The 23,304-nt window shown below is 38.8% G+C and overlaps 1 protein-coding gene across 1 annotated transcript in view; it reads left to right on the top strand.

The window, feature by feature from the left end:
• The window catches only part of DNAH8 (dynein axonemal heavy chain 8), a 327,601-nt gene that overhangs the window by 181,121 nt on the left and 123,176 nt on the right, over positions 1 to 23,304 (top strand). The window contains exons 56-63 of the mRNA XM_017515278.1: positions 187 to 309; positions 2,983 to 3,196; positions 6,505 to 6,614; positions 11,342 to 11,505; positions 12,646 to 12,838; positions 14,831 to 14,953; positions 16,609 to 16,739; positions 22,124 to 22,277. Coding sequence (XP_017370767.1) covers positions 187 to 309; positions 2,983 to 3,196; positions 6,505 to 6,614; positions 11,342 to 11,505; positions 12,646 to 12,838; positions 14,831 to 14,953; positions 16,609 to 16,739; positions 22,124 to 22,277 — 1,212 coding nt within the window. The remainder of the gene's footprint in view (positions 1 to 186; positions 310 to 2,982; positions 3,197 to 6,504; positions 6,615 to 11,341; positions 11,506 to 12,645; positions 12,839 to 14,830; positions 14,954 to 16,608; positions 16,740 to 22,123; positions 22,278 to 23,304) is intronic.

Here is a 23,304-nt window from a genome sequence, read left to right as displayed (position 1 = left end):
GTAATGTAAATGAAGGATAACACTCCAATGCCTTATTTTTTAAAAACTTAACAACATATATTTTAATAATTATATGTATACTTATTAAATACATAAGTAAATTATATTCTACTTTGACAAGAATACTCAATATTTTTTAGAAATATGGATTAAAATCTAACACATAAACCATTTCCTTCTCTCTAGAGAACAATTGAAAGCTATGTGGATAAGCGGATGGGAAGCACATATGGGCCGCCAGGAGGGAGAAAAATGACTGTATTTATTGATGATATTAATATGCCTGTGATTAATGAGTGGGGAGATCAGGTATGACTGAAATATCTTATATAGATGATCTTGAGTTAGTATTTTTATGTATATATATATATATATATATATATAAATGTTAATAACTTGGTTGAAAACATCATGTTTTTAAGTATACTGTCAATCCTCAGTCTTTTTTCCACTTTTTTGTTATAGCTGACTTTCTCCCTTCTTGAAATCTCCGCATGCTTTTTTTTTTCTTTTTTTGAGACAGAGTCTTGCTCTGTTGTCCAGGCTCAAGTGCAGTGGCATGATCTTATCTCACTGCAACCTCTGCCTCCCGGGCTCAAGCAGTTTTCCCTGCTTCAGCCTTTCAAGTACCTGGGATCACAGGCGCCTACCACCACGCCTGGCTAATTTTTGTATTTTTAGTAGAGACAGGGTTTCATCATGTTGGCCAGGCTGGTCTTGAACTCCTGACTTCAGGTGATCCTCCTGCCTGGGCGTCCCAAAGTGCTGGGATTTCAGGCGTGAGCCACCATGCTCAGCTCCTACGTGGTTTTCTGTAACAAATGCCTCCTGTCTCTTTGGCTACTTGACTTCAGTATCTTTTCTTAGCTCCTCTCTTCTGCCTTTCCCTAGGGTTTTATCATTACTCTAACCTCTTCTTCTGCATAATCTCTGAGGAGCACCTGATGTTCAAAAAAACAAAAACAAAAAATGAAAACCAAACAACTATTTATTTATTTAACTGTGCCACACACCATGGTCCTAGTTGTGATCATCTATCAATCTAGGCCACTCCCTATTAGAAGACCTTACCGACGTTGCCAGGAAGTTCACATGCTTCTGGTAGAATGCCCAGTACCTCCCTCCCACCTACCTACACTGCCTCATTGACACCATCTACTTTAGTTCTACCAGGATGGGTCCCATTCTGCTCTTTATTCCTGTTCACCTCAGACACTGTAGAAGCTTAGTACTCATCCTGAGGCAAAAAACCAAACAGTTCTATATGGCCTGTGTCTGCTCCAAGACAGATAGACCTCAGCAGTTCCTGGAAGGCAAGGAGGGTGGAGGCATGTTTAGATCAGGTTCAGGCTTATCTTCCGTAAGCTGAAGTGCTGCTGAATTCCAAACTCATGTATCCAACTGGGGATGTCTGGTTGGATCGCAAATTTAACACCTCCAACACCTCCTCCTCCAACAGTCTTCTGTATCTTAGCAAATAGCACCTCCACATTTACTCCGTGGGAAAATCATGTTGACTCTATCTTCACACTGTATCTAAAATTTGACCACTGCTCATCACCTCCATTGCTACCATCTGGTGCCAGCAACCACCAGCTCTCTTCTTGATCATTACAAATGCCTCCTCACCGCCTCCTGTTTCCCTTACCCCTCTCAGCTTGTTCTCACATCATCAACCAATTAAAACAAGAGTCAGATCGCCACACACTCTTCTGCTCAAAATCCTCCAAAGAGACATGTAAAATATAAATACCAAAATCCTTACCATGACCCAAGACCCTACACATTTTGACCTCATCTCCCTCTTCCCATGACTTTTTGCTTATGCCACGTTTACTGATCTTTGTATACACTGGATATGATGTTCACTCAGCACCTCTGCATTTGCGGTTTCGCTTGCCTAGAATGCTCTTCCCCTAGGTATTGAGCTGGCCTGTTTTCTCACCTTCTTCAGGTCTTGGCTTATATGTCATGTCAGGTGAAGCCTCCCCTGCTCTCCTTGAGTCACATCCTTGAGCATCTCCTATATTCTACAAAGGTCTGAGAGTATACCATTTTATTTACATATCAACATGCATCTCTACATCTTGTCTCTCACCATTAGAACGTGTGCTTCATGAAGACAGAAAATTTTGTCTATGCTACAAGAGAGGCTGGCACACAGTAGTCATTCATGAAATGTTCATTGAATGAAAGATTGTTACATTTGAGGTGCTTGTGTGGTATTCACTAATAGACGCGCAATAGAGACTTGAATATACAGATGTAGAGCTTACAAGGGAATCTAAAGCTAGAGTTACAGATTTGAGATTCTTTAGAATGTAGGGTTGAGATAGCATTTCCTGGAATAATGAGAAGAGGAAAGAGCCCAGGATGGAACCCTGGAGAACTGTTACATGTGAGGGATGGGTGGACGAAGAGTGGCTTAGGAAGTGATCCTGGAGTCCTGAGGTGGACCTGGAAAAAACAAGTCTCTGAAACCAAGAGAGGAAACATTTTCAAGGAGGGGAGTTGGCAGTATTGGAGGCTGCAGAGAAGATGAGAACATAAAACTAAAAACCTGAGAGTCAGTCATATGATACTGAAAGCTCAGGACTGAAACCATCCTACATTCTGATCTAAAGGTTTTTAAGTGTTGAATTTTGAGTATGAAAGATGTATGCAGCAAAACTTGCTGTAACTTGGACTACTAATGTAATTTAACCAAATATAACTCACATATCTAAATTTATTTCGAAATTAGTTTGATCAGTGTGGTGAAGGGCACCTTGGACTCGAACCATGCCTGTTTAACTTACGATCTAGAGTTCATGGGTGGCATAATTTAAGTCAAATTACCTTGAAGGTGATCAGCGACATTTACAAACACTTCATTGATAAGAGTTGAATGTTTTCTTCTAATCTCATTTGTACTGTTTTATTGAAGTTATGGAGGGATATGATAGTGCTATGTTACAAAAATATTGCTGTGTGAAATTTCAGATAACTAATGAGATTGTGCGACAGATGATGGAAATGGAAGGAATGTACAGCTTGGACAAGCCTGGAGACTTCACTACTATTGTTGATGTGCAGCTCATAGCAGCAATGATCCACCCTGGAGGTGGTCGAAATGATATTCCACAACGTTTAAAAAGACAATTTACTGTGTTTAATTGTACATTGCCTTCAAATGCTTCAATAGACAAAATTTTTGGTATGAATATTCTTAGTGTTTAATTATTATATTGCATTACATAATGGATGTAAACCACACAGAACTTCATTTAAGAGACAGGCTCTGTCTAAAGTGGGTTAGGTATGTGAAATGGAGAGCTAAATACCAGGAAAGAGGGACTAAATACTAACATGACCCATTCTTATAGCCTATTCTAAGACTCAGAGATATTTAGAAATACGCTTTTTGAAAGTTAGCATTAGACGTAAGGAACCTTTGTGTTTTGGTTTTCAGGATATGGTTAATCATAGAAATTTGGGCTAATGAATGACAACACAAAGATCAGAGATTAATGGTATATTATACAAAGTCAAATGTAGCACTTCAATATGTTAATGAAAATTAGATTCTTGACATCAAATGTGACATCAAATCACATAAATCGCACCATCACAGCTTATGTATAGACCAGGCCATGCCTATAATCTTAGCACTTTGAAAGACCAAGGTGGGAGGATTTCTGGAGGTCGGGAGTTCAAGACCAGCCTGGACACATAGAGAGACTTGATTTCTACAGAAAGTTTAAAAGATTAGCTGGGCGTGGTGGCACACGTCTGTAGTCCTAGCTACATGGGAGGCTGAGGCCCGCAGATTGCTCGAGTCTAGGAGGTTGAGGCTGCAGTGAGCTATGATCACATCACTATATTCGAGCCTGGGTAACAGAGTAAGATCCTGTCTAAAAAACCAAGAAAAACATTCCCAAGCCCCCCAAAACCTCTTACATACATACGTGAGAAGCAGACCCATGCATATAAGAATGTTAATTACTTGATACAGGAAGTACTGTAGTCAGAAGGGAAAGGGTAGACTTTAATAAGTAGTTCTGGGATACTTAGTAATTCTTATAGGGAAATGATTGAATTTAGACAGCTACCTCATGCCAAGAACAAGATCAACTACAGATGAATTAAGGACCTAAATATGGAAGGCAAGGCTATAAAACATTTGGAAGAAAATATACGGAAATAGCTGAGTGACCTCTGAGTAAGAAAGGACTTCATAAATAAGACTCAGAAAGCACAAAAATAAAGAAAAAATATACAACTGTGACTAGATTAAAATGTAAAACTTCTCTACATTAAAAAATAACATTAAGAGAGTGAAAAGACAAGCCTCAAAGTGGAAGAAAAATTGTAACATATATAATAACGCAAAATTTGTATTCTGAATATTTAGAGAAATCCTATAAATCAGTCAAGAAAAGCGAACAACCTGATATAAAAATGAGCAAACAATTAAGGCACTTTAAAAAGAGGAAACTAAATAGCCAAAAAACAAAGTAAAACCTGAAAACATCATTAGTATTCAGGAAAATACAATTGAGAAACACCAAGCAGTACCATTTCATACCCACTAGATTTACAGAAATAAAAAATTCTGACCAAATCAAGCATTGGTGAGAATGTGAAGCAACTGAGACTCTCATTGCCTGCTGGTGGGAGTGTCAATTGCTACAAACCCTTTGGATAACAATTTGGCATTATTGCTGGTAAAATAGGGCACGTGCTCGTCCCTAGCAGTTCCACTTCTAGGTTTATATCAAATTATCATTTTTTTTTAATGGTTTGGGCTTTCTGAGTCTTAAGAAGTTCCTTTCTATCCAGATATCATACAAGTATTCTCTTATATTTTCTTCCAGATATTGTATAGTTTTCCCTTCCATATCTGGGGCCTCAATCCATTTGTAGTTGATTTTTCACATGCATGCCGGCAGACTTATACAAAAATGTTCATAGTGCAGTATGCATGATGGCAAAACCATGAAATAATCCAGCTATTTATCATAAGTAAAACTGGGTAAATGCATTCCATCACAAGCACACAGTGGCCTGCTATGCAGCAGTGAAAATGAATGAATACAGTTACATGCTTCACCATGGATGAAGCCCAGGAATACAATGCTGAATGGAAGAAGAAAATCACAGGAAAAATATAATTCCACTAAACTGAATTTCAAAAGTTTTTTTAAAAAGTTCAAAAGTTCAAAAACCTAAGTGGCGAAGCTATAAAGAAAAGCAAGTTACTGATTATATTCAAGTTGGAGAAGTGGTGACCTCTGGTGGAAGGGAGGAGTTGTGAGCAAGGAAGAATGTACAGGGGCTTCTAATGTGCTGGGCAAGGTTGTATTTATCAGTCTGGTGGCCAGTATGTGAGGGTTTGCTTATTTGTTAATCTTATTTGACATACTCTTTGGTATGACTGATACATTTAAACAAATATGGAAAATAAACCAATCAGAAACTGAGCCTTGGAGAGTTGAAATAGCTGCCCAATCAAGGCCTTTGAGCTAGTGCATGGCAGAGGGGTGGTGCTAATCCCCATCTCATGCTTCTTATAACATGTTTGTCCCACAGAAAGCTAGAAATCTAGAATATAGGATTTCAGGAAGCAAAAGGGCCTTACAGGCATTTAGCACAATCAACCACTATTTGGAGGAAAATGTCACTTTTCCAGAGTGATTCTTCAATCAGTGTGAACAAACTCCAGTTCCTTTAGTCTCCACTCTTCATAAACCTGTTCTGCATCTCTAAGAAGATAATTATATTTATAATTCTCTGAAAATACCATGCTCAGAGCTGAACACACTATGCAGCGTGTAGTCTCACTGGAGTGAAGCAGAGTAAATCTTTCTACAGTCTAAAAGATATTTTGAGACTTTAAGAAGAGTCTATAAACCTACACCCCAGTCTTTCTGAGAGTGATGATAACAGTCAGACCATCACTATGTTGGGTGTTCCCTGTCTAGCCCAGGCCAGAGTGGTGACTGACTGTAGGCTGGAAAAAATGGTCCTGATTCCAGTTCTGCCAATACCAATCCATGTGACCTTGAACAATCGACCTCGCTTGTCTGGGCCTGGTCTCCTTCTCTGTAAGATGAGGGAGATATCTCTAAGCTCACATATGCTTCAGGGTGAATACTGATTTCCAGACTCTAGGGCCAGGTTGCTTGGGTTCACATCTCAAATTTGTGTACATGCAAGCCGTGTAACCTTGAGCAAGTTACTAAGCTCATATTAAAATGGGACTAGTAATAATAATATCTACCTTGTATTCTTTCTTGTAGGGTGCTGGGTGGGGGATTAAATGAGTCAATACATATAAAACACTTATCACTGCATACTAAGCTTGGCTGGATCCACTATGATTCCCAGTCTAAGTTGATCCTTTCAGAGAGATTCTGAAAAACACCAAGCGTAGTCAGCCTTGTAATGATTTGTTCACTGGGATAAACATATACTTTGAAATCTTTTACTACGCTTATACCTTCAATCCTGCTTATCTTTCAGGAATTATTGGATGTGGATACTTTGATCCTTGTAGAAGTTTCAAGCCTCAAATATGTGAGATGATTGTGAATTTAGTCTCAGTGGGCAGAGTGCTGTGGCAATGGACTAAGGTAAAGAATGGTTTGTTGTCAATAACTTTTAAGAAGGCAACTATTATTCAGCCCTAGTTCTCACCTCGTGGCTCATTAAGTTATCATAATATCATAGGTAGTGGTGTTTTTTTGGAAAAGAGAAATTAGGTGCTCAAATAGATTTATGACACCTTTTCCTTCCAGGGAGCAAATGTTCTAACTAAATGATGCTTTCCATATGTATGAGATGTTACTGTAAACCAGACATGACATCCAAGACAAAGTAGAATTTTGCTGAAATGAGAACACTGCATTTCCGCTTGCTACTCTGATTTGTAAATCTTTGTTTGTATTATCTGTCTCCCTCCACCAAACTATGTCAGACACTCAAATGCGTATTGATTGACTGAATACATGGATTTCTATCTATTCTCAGCCAACTAGGACTTGGGTCTAACTTGTGTGTTTCTCTGAGCTGGAGCGTGAGTTAGTAAATGGATGGAAGTGTTCTTAACAAAAATTGGCTAGATTTGCATACACAAGTCAGTGCCCTAAGTAAAGCTCAGCAAACCTGCAGCTTTCCCCAGATGACTTAAGGCAGTACTCATAAAAAGGCAATTAGGTATAGGTCTGAGATAAAAATGAGGTTGATATATTTGACAAAAAGTCATGAAGGAGATAGGGATTAGTTGTCGTAATTCGCTACACATCCATTAGGCCAATTACACACACGTGGGCAGGTGCTTGTCTCCTGGGAAACCTGGAGTGTGCCAGCCTTTCAGATTCCTGGGTAGACTGGGGGATTTCTAGATACAGAATTATCAGAAGAGGAATTTGGGGTTACTTATGAGATGCTCTTCCATGTGGCCACCTTCAGTGATGAGTGTGGGGTCCTGCTCCTTGCCAACACAGGGCCTTTGCACTTGCCATTGTGCCTCTTTTAAAGAAACTCCAAAATGAGTGGCAAGGACTGAGCATCTGAGATAGTTTTCTGTGGTAAGATGTATGGGGTTTCCAATAGGACTGTTGCTCAATTTAATGTGCTTATATATGTAGTTTTCTGAAAGGCTTTGCCCTGCCAGGTGTCTCTCCATCAGTTTCTTTTGTTATTTGGATGTTTCCTAGCTCCACATCCTCAGTGTCTTTTCTTTACCTCTTTGACCCATTCTGCACAAGCTTTCGTTCCCAATGTTCTCGTCTAGGTCACCAAAGACCTCGATCTTGCCACATCTCAAGGTTTATTTTCCTTCTCCTCTTACTTGACTTTTTAGCAGCATTTGACCTAAATGATCCCTCTAGATATTTTCTTCACTTGGCTTCAGAGGGTCCCCATATTCTTGGTTTTCTTCCTAGCTCACTGGCTACTTCATTAAAGTCCCCCTTCTTCTTCCCCTCCTCTAAATCCTGAAATGTACCTGGTCTCGATGCTGGGCCCTCTTGTCTATCTACATTCTTTCCCTAGGTGGCCTCATCCAGCTTCAGCGCTTTAAACACCATCCCTGTGGCGATGCCTTCAAAATGGATATCTCCATCCCAGGCCTCTCTGCCTGCCTTCAGGCTGATTTCTAACTGCTTAATAGACATCAGTGTTTGATGTCGGATACTCATCTCAAAGTTTCCATGTCCAAACAGAACTCTTAAATGTCCGTAAATACAATCCTCCCTCAGACTTCTGCATCTTAGTAGCAACACCAATTATTCTGCTTCTTAGGCTGAAAATACTGGGCATCATCCTTAATTTATGTCTTTCTCATGGCCTAAATCCAGTCCATCAGTAAATCTCAGTGACCTCCCCTTGAAAATCTATCCCAAAGCTGAGCCCTTCTCGCCATCCCCCATGACCACCCTGATAAGTGCTCCTATCACCTGTCCCCTGTCTCTTCAGTAGCTTCCTAGCCAATCTCCTTGCCTTCTTCTTGCTGTCTTGGAGTCTGTTCTTTTCACAGTCCTAGATGATATTTTTTAGAAAGTAAACCAGAGATCTTTACTCCTTCTTAAAACCACCAGTAGATTCCCAGTTGCACTTACAATGTCAGCAGGCTCTGCTTACTTCCCTTGCCCACTATCATCCTGCTCCAGCTGAGTCGCCCTGCTCATGTTTCCTTGAGCACCCCAGGTTTATTGCACTGCTAAGCTGCCATACTTTAGCTGAGGCTCATCATTCTCACCTTCAGAGGGACTGTCTTCGATTGTCCTCTAAAGTGACTGCCTGTGTCCCTATCCTAGTCATTGTCTGTCTCCTGACCCTGATTTTTAACCATGGCTTCTATCATTATTTGCTTTACATATATATTTGTTTCCTGTTCATTCGCAGGCTCCCCAACTAAAATAAAACCCCCCTTAATGGCAGCAGAGTTAGCTGTCCTCTGTTTACCACTGTGTCTTCTTAAGTACCGGGGAGGTGCTCAGTCATTGAAAAATGAATGAATCTATAAATTGTTCTACAATAAGGACACATGCACATGAATATTCATTGCAGCACTGTTTACAATAGCAAAGACCTGGAACCAACCCAAATGCCCATCGATGATAGACTGGACAGGGAAAATGTGGCACATATACACCATGGAATACTTTGCAGCCATCAAAACTGATGAGTTAGTGTCCTTTGTAGGGACATGGATGAACCTGGAAACCATCATTCTCAGCAAACCAACACAAGAACAGAAAATCAAACACCACATGTTCTCACTCATAGGTGGGTGTTGAACAATGAGAACACATGGACACAGGGAGGAGAGTATCACACACTGTGGTCTATAGGGGGGAAATAGGGGAGGGACAGTGGGGGGTGGGGAATTAGGGAGAGATAGCATGGGGAGAAATGCCAGATATAGGTGATGGGGAGGAAGGCAGCAAATCACACTGCCACGTGTGTACCTATGCAACAATCTTGCATGTTCTTCACATGTACCCCCAAACCTAAAACTCAACAAAACACACACACACAAAAAAGAAGAAAAACGAATGAATCTTCCTCCTCTGCCCACCTCTACTTTTCTTTTCTTCAAATCTCCCACCTTCACAAAGCCCTGTCTATCTTTAATCCATTCATGCTTTGTCTATCAGCCCAACTTTATATAGCTTTAAAGCAGAAGCAGGTGAGAAAAGAAAGAAGGTAATGAAAAGCAGAGGGAAATAGAAGAGAAGGAATGAAGCAGGTTAACAAATAATGAGAAGGAAAGAAAAGAACTTTTTACAGATTCTCTTTAATGACTGCTTCAGTTGCCAATGGCTGCCATGATGGCTGTAGTGTTTTAACATTTAAAAAAAAAAAAAAAAAGCAATATTCACCTGGGCGCAGTGGCTCACACCTATAATCCAAGCAGTTTAGGAGGCAGAGGCGGGAAGATCACAAAGTCAGGAATTTGAGACTAGTCTGACCAACATGGTGAAACCCAATCTCTACTAAAAATACAAAAATTACCTGGGCGTGGTGGCGTGTGCCTGTAATCCCACCTACTCAGGGGCTGAAGCAGGAGAATTGCTTGAACCCGGGAGGTGGAAGTTGCGGTCAGCAAAGATTGCACCTCTGCACTCCAGCCTGGATGACAGAGCAAGATCCCACTAAAAAAAAAAAGCAATATGTAAATAACCTTACCCCTTTGAGTGTTTTTGCATATTGGTAATATAACTCTATGTTTTACATTTGAGTGGGTAGGATGAACATTTTAGCTTGCAATGGAACTGAGTAAAAAGGGAAGTTGATAGGTGGTTGATAAAATACACTTCTTTTCATCTCCCCATGCTACTTGCTGTTTTAACTAGCACTCTGAATTAGCCTGTAAAAATTACAAACTCAATAGGCTAATTTTTCAGTATAGAAAGAACTTCATTTCTGAACAGATGCTAAAGAAAGCATTTGCTTTAGTGAAATCATTGTGTGGGGAATTTGTATCACCAGAATTATCATTATTTTTACTTTTAAAAATGATGCTAAGGATATCAATTATGATCTTTATATGTGGCCATCAATTCATTCCATATCTAGAGTACCTCAAGTTTACCCCTTAAAGGGTATCTCTCTGGGTAAAAATGTGCTATTGTTACAACTTTGCCTTTTTATATTCTAGAAGTTGGTAGAAAGCAAGTTAGCATAGCTGAATACAGTCTTTGTGCTCTAACAGAAAAAACATCTATTACTATGCTTACAGCTGCATGTCAGACTTGCCTGTCCACTTATTGTGGATATACAGATATACGAAAGACTGTTAACTGAGTTTGGATCCACACAGTAAAATCCAGGTTATGATATGCAGATATATTTATGGAACTCCGAACACATTAAGGACCCTAATCAAAGCAATTTATAGAAGACAGTCATTATTAACTTTAAAAGTGAACATTCATTGTTCTTACCTGCATGACAATCAACTCACATTCAGTTTTTTGCTATGACCTATTTCCACATATACACTACCAATGATTAGGGATAATAATTCCCACAATTCATATAGTTTTTAAGAACTTGGGGAAAGTGACTTTTCAAAGCCAACTGATGGTGGTAGAACAAGGCTTTGGAATCTGCATCCAGTGCATTGGTCTTGAGTCCATCCTATCCAAGAGCTTATGGTCCTTTAAATCCTAAGTTGGTATATTTATGATGTTTTTTTCTGTCAGTGTTGTCACAAAATATGAACTTAACCTTGATTTATTTACTCAGCAGATTTTATCTAAAATAGGATTTGTGAGACAGTTCTAAAAGTAATTCTACTTTTAGTTGTATCTAAAAACTAATTGAGAGTGTTACATTTTTTTGTCTGTAGGTGAAGATGCTGCCAACTCCTTCTAAATTTCATTACATCTTCAATCTTCGAGATCTTTCCAGAATTTGGCAAGGAATGTTGACCATAAAAGCTGAGGAGTGCGCTTCAATCTCTACTCTCCTGTCACTTTTCAAACACGAGTGCAACAGAGTAATTGCAGATAGGTGCATATTGTGGCATTTGAGTTTAAATGTACAACCTGAGAAATTTATACTACTCAGTTAATTCTTTTTTTTGAGATGGAGTTTCACTCTTGTTGCCCAGGCTGGAGTTCAATGGTGTGATCTCTGCTCACTGCAACCTCTGCTTCGTGGGTTCAAGCGATTCTTCTGCCTCAGCCTCCCAAGTAGCTGGGAGTACAGGCATGCACCACCACGCTTAGCTAATTTTTTTTTAAGTAGAGGCATGGTTTCTCCATGCTGCTCAGTCTGGTCTCAAACTCTCGACTTCAGGTGATCCGCCTGCCTTGGCCTCCCAAAGTGTTGGGATTACAGGTGTGAGCCACCGTGACTGGCTGGTTAATTTTTGCATTGTCTATTCAGATAAGTAGAATAAGGAGCATTGTCATAATTTGCTGTGAGGCTTGTGAAGCATTAATGGCATCTCTCATCTGCCCACCGCCTTAAAACAATGCTCTGCCAATTTACTTGAGTATGACTTCAACAATACACCTTTATAAGTCACCGGATCATTAGAGTTAACATTCACAGGCACATTTTTGTTGTGCATATTTTCAACAAATTGTGAGCTGTTTGTAGGTTTTATGTGGGGAAACCTGATTTCATCCCTTTGAAGTTAAGTAATCCCGTTAAAGTTAAATTCAGTCATCTTTCTGGGCCTCCATTTCCTCGTCTATAAACCATGGATGATAATACTAATTTCACAAAGTTGTAAAGTATCTACCATGTCTCACACAAGGGTGATACTTGTCAAATGTTACCCCTCTTTGTCCTCTCTTCCCTCAGTGATATTGTAAACCCGAAAGGGACCTTTGTGCACTGAACCCACTAACCCAGAAAGAGGACGCTCGTCCACGACCGACTGTCACTTCTGCACTCCTATCGCAAATTTTAGGGACTTTTGATCCACCTAAGTGATTCATCTGTATTTCCTATAAGTAATGCTATTAATGGTATAACTTTCTTGGATGGGGTTATGCCCTTCTTATCAAAAGGCAGAACATATTGTTTCCCTTTCCTGAATTGAGAAGGTGCAGGGTGGGGCTGAGAAGATGTGAAGGGACATGTTCAGTTAGAAAAGATGCTTTCATATTTCACATTCTTACTACTACATTTTCCTTTCAGATTTATAACTCCTGAAGATGAGCAGTGGTTCAATGCCCATCTTATTCGTGCAGTTGAAGAAAATATTGGCTCTGATGCAGCATCGTGTATTCTTCCTGAACCATACTTTGTGGATTTTCTCCGTGACATGCCAGAACCAACTGGTGATGAACCTGAAGACACTCTGTTTGAAGTACCCAAAATATATGAATTGGTATTTATTTTCATCTCTTAAAAAGAGGTTTTCAGATCACTCACCTAACTAGATATTTATCTTTATACCAGGGCCCCACCATAGAGTTGCTATAATTCCAGCACTTTGGAGGCTGATGTGGGTGGATTTCTTGAGCCCAGGAGTTTGAGACTAGCCTAGGCAACATAGTGAGACCCTGTTTCTCCAAAAAAAATTTAAAAATTAGCTGGGTGTGGTGGCATGGTCCTGTACTCCCAATTACTCAGCAGGTGGATGTGGGAGGATCACTTGAGCCTAGAAGTTTGAGGCTGCAATGACCTGAGATTGTGCCACTGCACTTTAGCCTGGGTGACAGAATAAGACCTATCTCAAAAAAAAAAAAAAAAAGGAAGAGAGAGAGGGAGGGAAAGAGAGAGAGAGAGAGTTCAGTGAGGTGACCACGCATTATATAAATATGAAATAACTATCCTCTATACCTATACCAGGGGTTGGCAAATTACAGTTTCTGGGCCAGATCCAGCCCACTGGCCTGTTTTCATCAGACTTATTAGCTAAGAAGGATTTTATTTATTTATTTATGAGATGGAGTCTCTTTCTGTCACCCAGGCTGGAGTGCAGTGGCGTGATCTCAGCTTACTGCAACCTCTGCCTCCTGGGTTCAAGAGCTTCTCCTGCCTCAGCCTCCCTAGTAGCTGGGATTACAAGTGCCTGCCACCACGCCTGGCTAATTTTTTGTATTTTTAGTAGAGACATGGTTTCACCATGTTGGTCTTGGGATTACAGGTGTCCGCCATCACATTTGGCTAATTTTTTGTATTTTTAGTAGAGACAAGGTTTCATCATGTTGGTCAGGCTGGTTTCAAACTCCTGACCTCAAGTGATCCACTCATCTCAGCCTCCTAAAGTGCTAGAATTACAGGTGTGAGCCACTGTGCCCGGCTGATTTTTCATTTTTCAATAGTTACCAAAAAATAAATAAATAAAATCATATTGTGTGACATGTAAAAATTATGTAGAATTCAAATTTCAGTGTTCAATAATAAGGTTTTATTAAAACACCCATTGGTTTAAATATTGGCCATAGCTGCTTTTGCACTACAATGACAGGGGTGAGTAGAGACTGAATGGGCCACAAAGCCTAAAATATTTACTATCTTGCCCTGCACAGAAAAAACTTACCAACACTTGCCAACAAGACAGAAAATATACCATAAGCATTTCATTTAACAGCAACAACAATATTAAACATCTAGGAATGAACATGATAAAACTTAAATAGCATCATACCGTTCTTTCTAAATTAATATATAGGTTTAATGAAACTTGAAACAAGATTTCAAAGGACTTTTAAAAACAAGGTTATATATAAGTAACAAAGTAATTTTGAAGCGCATGTAGAACCCGGTGAAGTGGCTTATGCCTGTAATTCCCGCAATGTGGAGGAGCTGAGGTAGGAGGATCGCAGGGCCAAGGAAGTCAAGGCTGCCGTGAGCTATGATCGTGCCACTGCATTCCAGCCTGGGTGACAGAGTGAGACCTTGACTCTAAAACATAAAGTTGTATGTAGATCAAAGAATTAGATGGGGAGGAACAATTAGCAAAACAAAGAAAATGGGTATGGATTTATTTCAGAACAACAGACTTGTGGATTTGACTCCATAAATAATGTAAAATTTCTTTATACTTTTGAAAGCCACGAACAATATTAAAAAGCAAATAAAAACTAAGAATAATATATCTCTTATATGAATGTGTTAATTACCATGGATAGGAGTTGTTAGGGAAGGGTCAGAAATGATTTTGCACTAGAAACCAACTAATGCCGTTAAGTTTCAGGCCTTAGAAAATGAAAATGACTAAAAGGAGACTAATACGTGAGGCACCTCTGGAAATCCATAAAGTTTAAAAAAGATATATACATTTTAAAATTACCTTTGAGTGTCTGTACAATTGCTACTTTAATACATATTTGGATCTTAAATATTATGTTTTTCTCTTTCTCCCCACCCCTAGGTGCCATCCTTTGACTTTCTGTCTGAGAAACTTCAATTTTACCAGAGACAGTTCAATGAACTCATTAGAGGAACATCTCTTGATCTGGTGTTTTTTAAAGATGCAATGACTCATCTTATTAAGGTTCTAACTATTCCCTATTTACTGATATATATAGATCATGTAAAAGCTTAATATATTTCATAGATAAATTTTTTGAGAGAATATACTGTCAGGTATTGTATAGAAGAGTGTACATAGGTTGGGTCAGTTCACTGGTCTAGAAAACAGAGGCTTAATAAGAAACCCTTTATTTGAATCCAACTACATGACAGCAAATGTCTTTCAAGGGCAAATAGATGGTTTTGGGTTCAGAGCTTTTGGCACACTGAGTCGACAAGAAAGTACGGAGAACCTTTAGAAAGTATGTTAGGTGTAGTGTCTCACCCCTGCAATCCCAGCACTTTGGGAAGGTGAGGCAGGTAGATCACGAGGTCAGGAGTTCAAGACCAGCCTGGCCAACATGATGAAACCCCGTCTCTACTAAAAATACAAAAAATTAGCTGGACATGGTAGCAGGTGCCTGTAATCCCAGCTACTCAGAAGGCTGAGGCAGAGAATTGCTTGAACTCATGAGGCAGTGGTTTCAGTGAGCTGAGATTGCGCCACTGCATTCCAGCCTGTGTGACAGAATGAGACTCCATCTCAAAAAATAAAGTATGGAGAAGCTTGTGAAAAAATATACTTCCTTCAAATTATATTTTGATATTATGGGGATTCTGTTCTTTAAAAATTATTAGTGTTACGACTGGCTTACTGGTGATGGGACAGGGGTAAGGTTGGTATACAGGACTGGTGAGAGAATAGACTAGAAGCCAGTTAGAGATAACACCAAAAAGGGCTGTTTTCATACTCATCTATTCAACAAGTAATTATTGAGCATTCACTGTGGCTAGATCTTGGGGTTCTGAGATGCTATTCTGAGTACAAAACCATAAGTGATTAATATGATAGAATTTACACATACCAGGGTGTCATTATTGATCCACCATCTATAAAATTTGTCTTTTAAAAAATTTTATTTTTAGTGATGATAGTGAATTTAGTGATCCATCTAGACTTTCTCCCTAATCAGTGACAGTAATATAAAAGACAGCTTTTTAGCAATGTCTTCAATTTGCCTGCCTAAGATTTGAGCCACAATTCGAGTCTTATCTTCACTGAGGAAATCAACCATAGAAAAGCAACACCAGATGAAAGGCTGCCTCTCCAAGTTGGCTTCTAATGTCCCGCTTTCACCACTATAAATAGAATTGTGGTACTAAAAGAAAAAAGTTGTTGGCAGAGATATGATAGAGTTAGTATTCATTGCTGAGTTTGGTGTCTACATGGTTCGGTGTGTTAGGCTGATGAATAATCAAAAACAATTCTAAACATTTCTTATGTCTTCTGCAGATTGGGAAGAGCAGCTCCACTACCTATTGGCTCTAAAAATAATAAAATTATACATGCAGACACACACATGAACATACACACAGAATAGTTTTAAAATGGAAGTAGATCTGGTTTGTTCTGTTCTTCATGATGTAAATATAGATGGTAAAGGAAAGATTCCAGCTGGACATATCAATATTAAACTTTAATTTTAAAGATTCTGAGATAGACCATTAACAAGCAAAAAGTCTAGTATCGCCTAGAAACACATGATCAAAATTTGGACTCATTTCATATAAGAAAGTATAAACATCTGCATCCTTTTTTTTTTTTTTCAAATAAGCACTTTTTAAATCTCAAAACAGATTTCGCGAATAATTCGAACATCCTGTGGAAATGCATTGCTGGTGGGTGTTGGTGGTTCTGGAAAACAAAGTCTTTCAAGATTGGCCTCTTTTATTGCCGGCTATCAAATATTCCAGATAACGTTAACCAGGTAGGATGAAATAAAACACAGTATGTTTTTCTATAGTTAATTTCTCTGAGGTTAAATGTTTGCTTTAGAAAAAAGGAAACAACACTTTTCTGTATTTCTTTTTAAAGTAAACTTTAAGTATTACATATGTAAGGATGTTTACACGAGTCATGAGTATCACAAAGTAAATACACCTATGTAGCCAGTCTAGAGATGAAGAAATAAAACACAACTTGTACTCCAGAAGCATCCTCATGTTACATTGCAGTCATTAACTTCCTTAAGGTAACCATATTCAAAGTGTAAGCCCATTGATTCGTTTTGCCTAGTTTTGAATTTTGTATCAGTTGAATCATACAGGATTTGCTCCTTGCATCTCATTTCTATTATTGCATTGTTTGTGAGATTCATCCATGATGCTACATGTAGCAAGAGTTGTTCATTCTTTTTGCTGCATGATCTTCTACTTTATCAGATACTAGCACAATTTATCCATTGTACTCTTGATAAACATTTGGTTTGGGGCAAGTAGAGCTACTGTAAATATTCTTGTATATGTCTGAGTATACACCTAGAGTTAAAATTCCTGGATGTAGGGTATCCATATATTTAGCTTTAGTTGATCTGTGTAGCAGTTTTCTCATGTAGTTGTACCAGTTTACACTTCCACCAACATGTCATGAGAGTTTTGTTTACTCTTCATTCTTGCCCCCTTTTGGCATTGTGTGTCTTTTTCATTTTAGCTATTTTTTTTTTTTTGAGATGGAATTTTGCTCCGCCACCTAGGCTGGGGTGCAGTGGTGCGATCTCGGCTCACTGCAACCTCCGCCTCCCAGGTTCAAGCGATTCTCTTGCCTTAGCCTTCTGAGTAGCTGGGATCACAGGAGTGTGCTGCCATGCCCAGTCAATTTTTGTATTTTTAGTAGAGACAGGGTTTCACCATGTTGGCCAGGTTGATCTTGAACTCCTTACCTCACGTGATCGACCCGCCTTGGCCTCCCAAAATTACTGGCATGAGTCACCTTGCCAGCTGATTTTAGCAATTTTAAGAGGTGTGGAATGATAGCTCACTGTGGTTTCAGTTTGCATTTCTTGGATGGCTAATGATGTTGAGCACCTTTTCATCTCTCAGTGGCCATTTGGATAGGCTCTTTTGTGAATTATTTAAGCCCTTTCTCCATTTTTGTTCAATTTGATTGTGATTCTTTCTTATTGATTGTAAGGAATTCTATATGTTTTGGATATAAAGGGTGCATATTGCAAATGTCTTTTCTCAGTTATTGACTTGCCATTTCATTCTCTTAGCGGATCTTAATTTTAATGAAACATCCATTTTTTTTTTCCTTTCTATTCAGTGCTCTTTGTATTCTATTAAAAAATCTTTGCTTGGCCTAAGGGCACATAGATATTTTCCTATGATTTTCTTCACATTTACACATAAAATTTACTACTTTCACATTTAGTACTATAACAGACCTAAAATTAATTATCTTATAATGTCTGATATAGGAGCCATGATGATTATTTTCAATACCGATATCCAGTTAATCCAGCTCCATTTATTAAAAAGGTCATCTTTTTCCTGTCACATCACAGTGTCATTTTTTGTCTTAAGTCATCTGATCATATATGTGACTAAATAGTCCCCTCTACTGGCTTTCTCATCTATCTTTGTATCATTACCCACTGTATTAATTGCTGTAGCTTCTTTAATATATATTTAAATTTTACATATGCATATTTCGTAGTGTAGATCTCTAACTTTACTGTTGTTCTTCAAAATATCTTGTCCATTTGGCCTTTTATTCCCATATAAAATTCAGATCTCTTTGCTAATTTATAAACAAACGCACAATCATTCTGTGTGTTTGTTTATGAATTAGCAAAGTGATCTAAATTTTCATCTGCCAAACAAATGAAAAATAAATATTTAACAAGATATAATTTATTGTATTTTAAAAACATAAAACATCAAATAAGTAGATATTAATTTAATTTTACTTCAGAAAAGTAAATTAGTTGTCAACATTTAAAAATCGAGAGGTTTCATATTTTGAAAAAGCGTGTTTCTGACTTTTTTTGAAATAATTGGAAGATCTGGCAACCTAGGGCCTACACTCCCAGGTGGCAGAGCTCAGTAGCAGCTGCCTCCTTGGATGGGGCATGCAATCCTCCAGTTCACAGACCCTACCAGTTCTGCTTCACTCACTGGCATTATCTGTCTGATTCCTGTAGGCATCTACATTTGTGATCCTGAGATAAGTGGTGTTACACTCATTATAGTCAGGAACGACAGAGGCTTAAATCAAGGCAAATTTATTCACTATATTTTCTTAATTTCTGTATTCTTGATACTCTGGCATCTGAGACCCTGCTGACTGGGGAGAGACTGACCCTTCCAGGGTAGCCAATTCTTAGAGATTAAAACAACTCCTCCAGGACAGTACCTTTCATATGCAAACCAAGCAATCCAGAGTCCTTACTCCCAAACTTCTCCTCTATCTGGTGGATGTCTAGTGAGATCTCATGGTGGATTAGGATATTCCTCTGCCCTAATGACCCCAGGGCCACATACCAGTCAACTAGGGACTGTTCTTATGCCCCAGAGCCTGCTGAAATTATTCAAACTAGCGAATCCTAAATCTGCTTCCCTGCTTTGCCTTTCTCATGGAAACCACAATAAAGACTCTCACCAGGGTTTTCCCATCACTCCTTTTGCCTCCTGATTGACCCTGGTGTTTCCCCATGTCACCCTACCTAGCATGACAGGCCCCCTCCTGTTTCTAGGGATCCTTGAGTATAAACATCTTCCTTCATGACAGTCATTCCTGTGTCTTCGTGTCTTACTGCACTTGATTACAAAAAATTCTGGATACATTTTATAACAGCAGACAAACTGGGAATAGAGAGGAAGACTCAGTGGGGACAGTTTAAAGTATGCAGAATTGATAGGACTTAGTAACTGACCCAATATGGAGGAGGAGGAGGCAAGAACAGGAAGACACTCTAATTTCTTTAGTGGTATAGTTGTGTGCCCCATAAGGACATTTTGACATTTCGGTCAACAACAGACAGCATATATGATGGTGGGCCCATGAAATTGTAATCGAACTGCTCTATACAGGAGTAGCATTTTAAAAACCCTTTGAAGTGTATTTTAACTGTACCTTTTCTATGTTTAGATAGATACATAAATATGGACCATTGCATTAGAATTGCCTATAGTATTCAGTGCAATAACATGCTGTTCAGGTTTGTAGCTTAGGAGCAATAGGCCATTCCATACAGCCTAGGTGTGTGTAGTTGTACTCTATGCTGTTCTGTGTCAGTCAGTTTTTGCATTGCAATGAATACCCGAGGCTGTGTAATTTATTTAAAAACAGGTTTGTTTTGGCTCAACGTTCTGCAGACTGTACAGGAAGCGTGGTGCTTGTACCTGCTTCTGGTGAGGGTCTCAGGAAGATTCCAATCATGGTGGGAGGCAAAGGGAAAGCAGGTGGTCATATTGTGAGAGCTGGATCGAAAGAGTGAGGGGGCAGGTCTCAGACTCCTTTAAACAACTAGAACTCACATGAACTCAGAGTGAGAATTCACTCAGTACTAAGGGGATGGTGCTAAGCCATTCATGACGGATATGCCTCCGTGACCTCCCACCAAACCCCACCTCCAACATTGGGGATTATATTTCAGCTTGAGAGTTGGAGGGGACAAGCATCCAAACTGTATCATGTTCCCACGTGATGATATTTTCTAAGGATGCATTTATCAGAATGTATCCCCATTGTTAAGCAATGCATGACTGTACTTATCTCACTGCATTTAAAAAAGTGCTTGTTCACGTATATTTCTATCTCTTTCACTAAGCTGTAAGCTCCCTGAGAATGGGCTTTATTTTTATTATTAAATGTTTCTTTTAAGCAATTCTATAAAAGGATGTGTTGAATAAATAAATAAATGGCCATCTTTGAAGGGTAAAGTCAGAATTTAGTTTAGTATATTTGAGTCTGTAGTGTCTGCAGAACACAGTTTCCATAGACAATAAGACTCATGGATGTGGAGTTCAGGAGAGGGTTCTGGTTATAGAGACAACAATATAGAAATCTCAGTAGAGAGAACCCGTTTATGGTCATGTGGTGTATGAATAGGATGTCTCATGGGAAAAAAGATGGCTGTGGAAAGAACTCTGGGGTCTCCCAACACAGAGAAAGAGGTTTTGCGATGGACAGTGAGAAGGAGAGGCAATACAGAGAGGAGGAAATCCAGAGTCGTTTCCAGAAACTAAGCAGGTAGGGAATTAATCTGAAAATGCTAAGACATGAAAAGTGGTAACTGATAGTCAACATGATAAAACTTTCAGTGGAGTGGATGACTGCAGAAGCCACATTGCATTAGGAAGAGAAGAAGCACAGAGAATACTTTCAGAAAACTTGAAAGAAAGAAACAAGAGAGATCAGGACCTGGACAAGGGGTGTGTTGCAACTGTCTCTATGTATTGCAAAAGCAATACATAACAGTCCTTCTAATTATTTAAAAAATCAGCCAAATTGACATCTTTGGCTGATCAATTCGGAGACTGGCCAGTCAGTGAGAGGATTACCCTGACAGCGTCAGGCCAGTAGATCTTTCTGGTTCCAGTGCCCGTAGTCTTTCTGCGAGATCCCATGGCCTACTCTCTATTACTTGCATGGTAACACCTCCTTCCAGGAGGATTAGCTTTTCATCCTTGTCATTAATTTACCCATGAAGATTAACATTTCAGATAGTGTCTGCTTTATTTTTGCACGTCTCATCACCTCTGGTAGCACATACATTTGACCAGAAACAGAGTAAACAGTAAAACAAAGACCAAGATCTTTTCATTCCATAATCTGTAACCATCTAACATTTTTATTATTTATATCGTATTGCATAATGCATCCTTTTCTGTGGGTTTTCTTTGTATCTAGCCACTTAATGAGCTGTGCAAATTGCCACTATATACAATTTATCTGTAATTTTATTCACAACTTATTGTGACTTTTTCACCAAACCAAACTCATCCAAATTTCAGATGAGTTTTAGATATTGTAATATTGTGCATATATTTACTCAGATAAAATCTGCTGCTGAAAGCTGTCAGATTGTAGGGAATAAAAGTTCGTTTCTCTATTCCCAATTATGCTTCATGGATCACTTTTGGTAAGTTCTCTGTTTCTCAGTTCTCAACTTAAACAAAACGCATTTGTTTTGAATGGTAGCAAATCACTCTTTAGCTCTAATCTCTGTATTTTCTAGCAGGCACCATTACTTAGTATCTATTGGAGCAGGTACAGATTATGCTCTAATTATCATGGGCTATTATGTTCTGAGGTAAATTATGACTATGTATTTTTTAATCTAAAATTTTCTATCACTTTTCTTCTTAGGTCTTACAATGTGAATAATCTAACAGATGATTTAAAAGGTTTGTACAAAGTTGCTGGTGCTGATGGAAAAGGCATCACCTTCATCTTTACCGACAATGAAATAAAAGATGAGGCATTTCTAGAATACCTTAACAACTTGCTATCTTCAGGAGAGGTAGGTCTCAAAAGTATATAAAAAGTCCAAAAGGTTGCTGCTTTTTCTATTCCAATATAATTCATATTTTTACAATATATGAATTTTTTAAAAGTGAGGCTATTTAGTACATTTTGGATTTTAGACATAATGTATGAGATTTAATAGATTTCCTGACATTCTTGTGAAATTAATGCTGCCCGTCTCCAGATGCTTTATATGCTTTTTTAAATTTTTGAACATGGTTCCTTACTTGCCTCTTCAATCTTCACTTTGGTCTTATAATTTATTTTAGGAGAAGTGAAGTATCTGTCCATCCATCTACATACTAGTCAGGAGCATAGAATGGTTGAAAGAATTCTGTTAGTTGCAAATGAATGTCTGCACAACCACTTCTGATACCGCTTGTATCAGCACTTCCATGAGCACTCACATCTTTAGCACTCCAGTAGAAGGATTCACCAGACTCAGCATATACAGGCTGAGCATCTCAAATAAAAAAATCTGGAATCCAAAATGCTCTAAAATCTGAAACTTTTTGAGCAGTGACATGATGCTCAAAGGCCACGCTCATTATTGGAGCATTTCAGATTTCAGATTTTTGAATTTGGGGTGCTCAACCAGTAAGTAAAATGCAAACATTCCAAAATCTGAAAAAAATCTGAAACCTGAAACACTGTGGAACCAAGCATTTTGAATAAGGGATGCTCAACCTATGGTTATTCTCATGGCTGAGATTTATTGCGGCAACACAGTAAGGATACCGAGTCAGATCAGTAGAGAAAAAGACCCATCTTGTGGGGTAATTGATGTTTCAGGAACATGGGATTGATGTTCCAGCTTCCTATGCTTTTGCCAAGAAGCCATGCAGAATGTCCTCTCCATTCAGTATGAAGGGCAGGAACACATGCACTGTGTTTCCATTCAGGGAAGCCCTTTTGAGACCCAGAGTCCAGTGGTTTTTTTTAGGGCTGGTCATGGTAGTCACTTCCCGCCTAGCTACACTACCAAAGTTCCAGATTCCTAGAAGAAAAGCACGTAGATGTTC

This window comes from Cebus imitator, unplaced genomic scaffold (genome assembly GCF_001604975.1).
Source record: "Cebus imitator isolate Cc_AM_T3 unplaced genomic scaffold, Cebus_imitator-1.0 Scaffold546, whole genome shotgun sequence".
In the NCBI taxonomy this organism is placed as follows: Eukaryota; Metazoa; Chordata; class Mammalia; order Primates; family Cebidae; genus Cebus; species Cebus imitator.
Note: the sequence above shows the minus strand (reverse complement) of the source record. Positions and strands in the feature narration are given on the sequence as shown.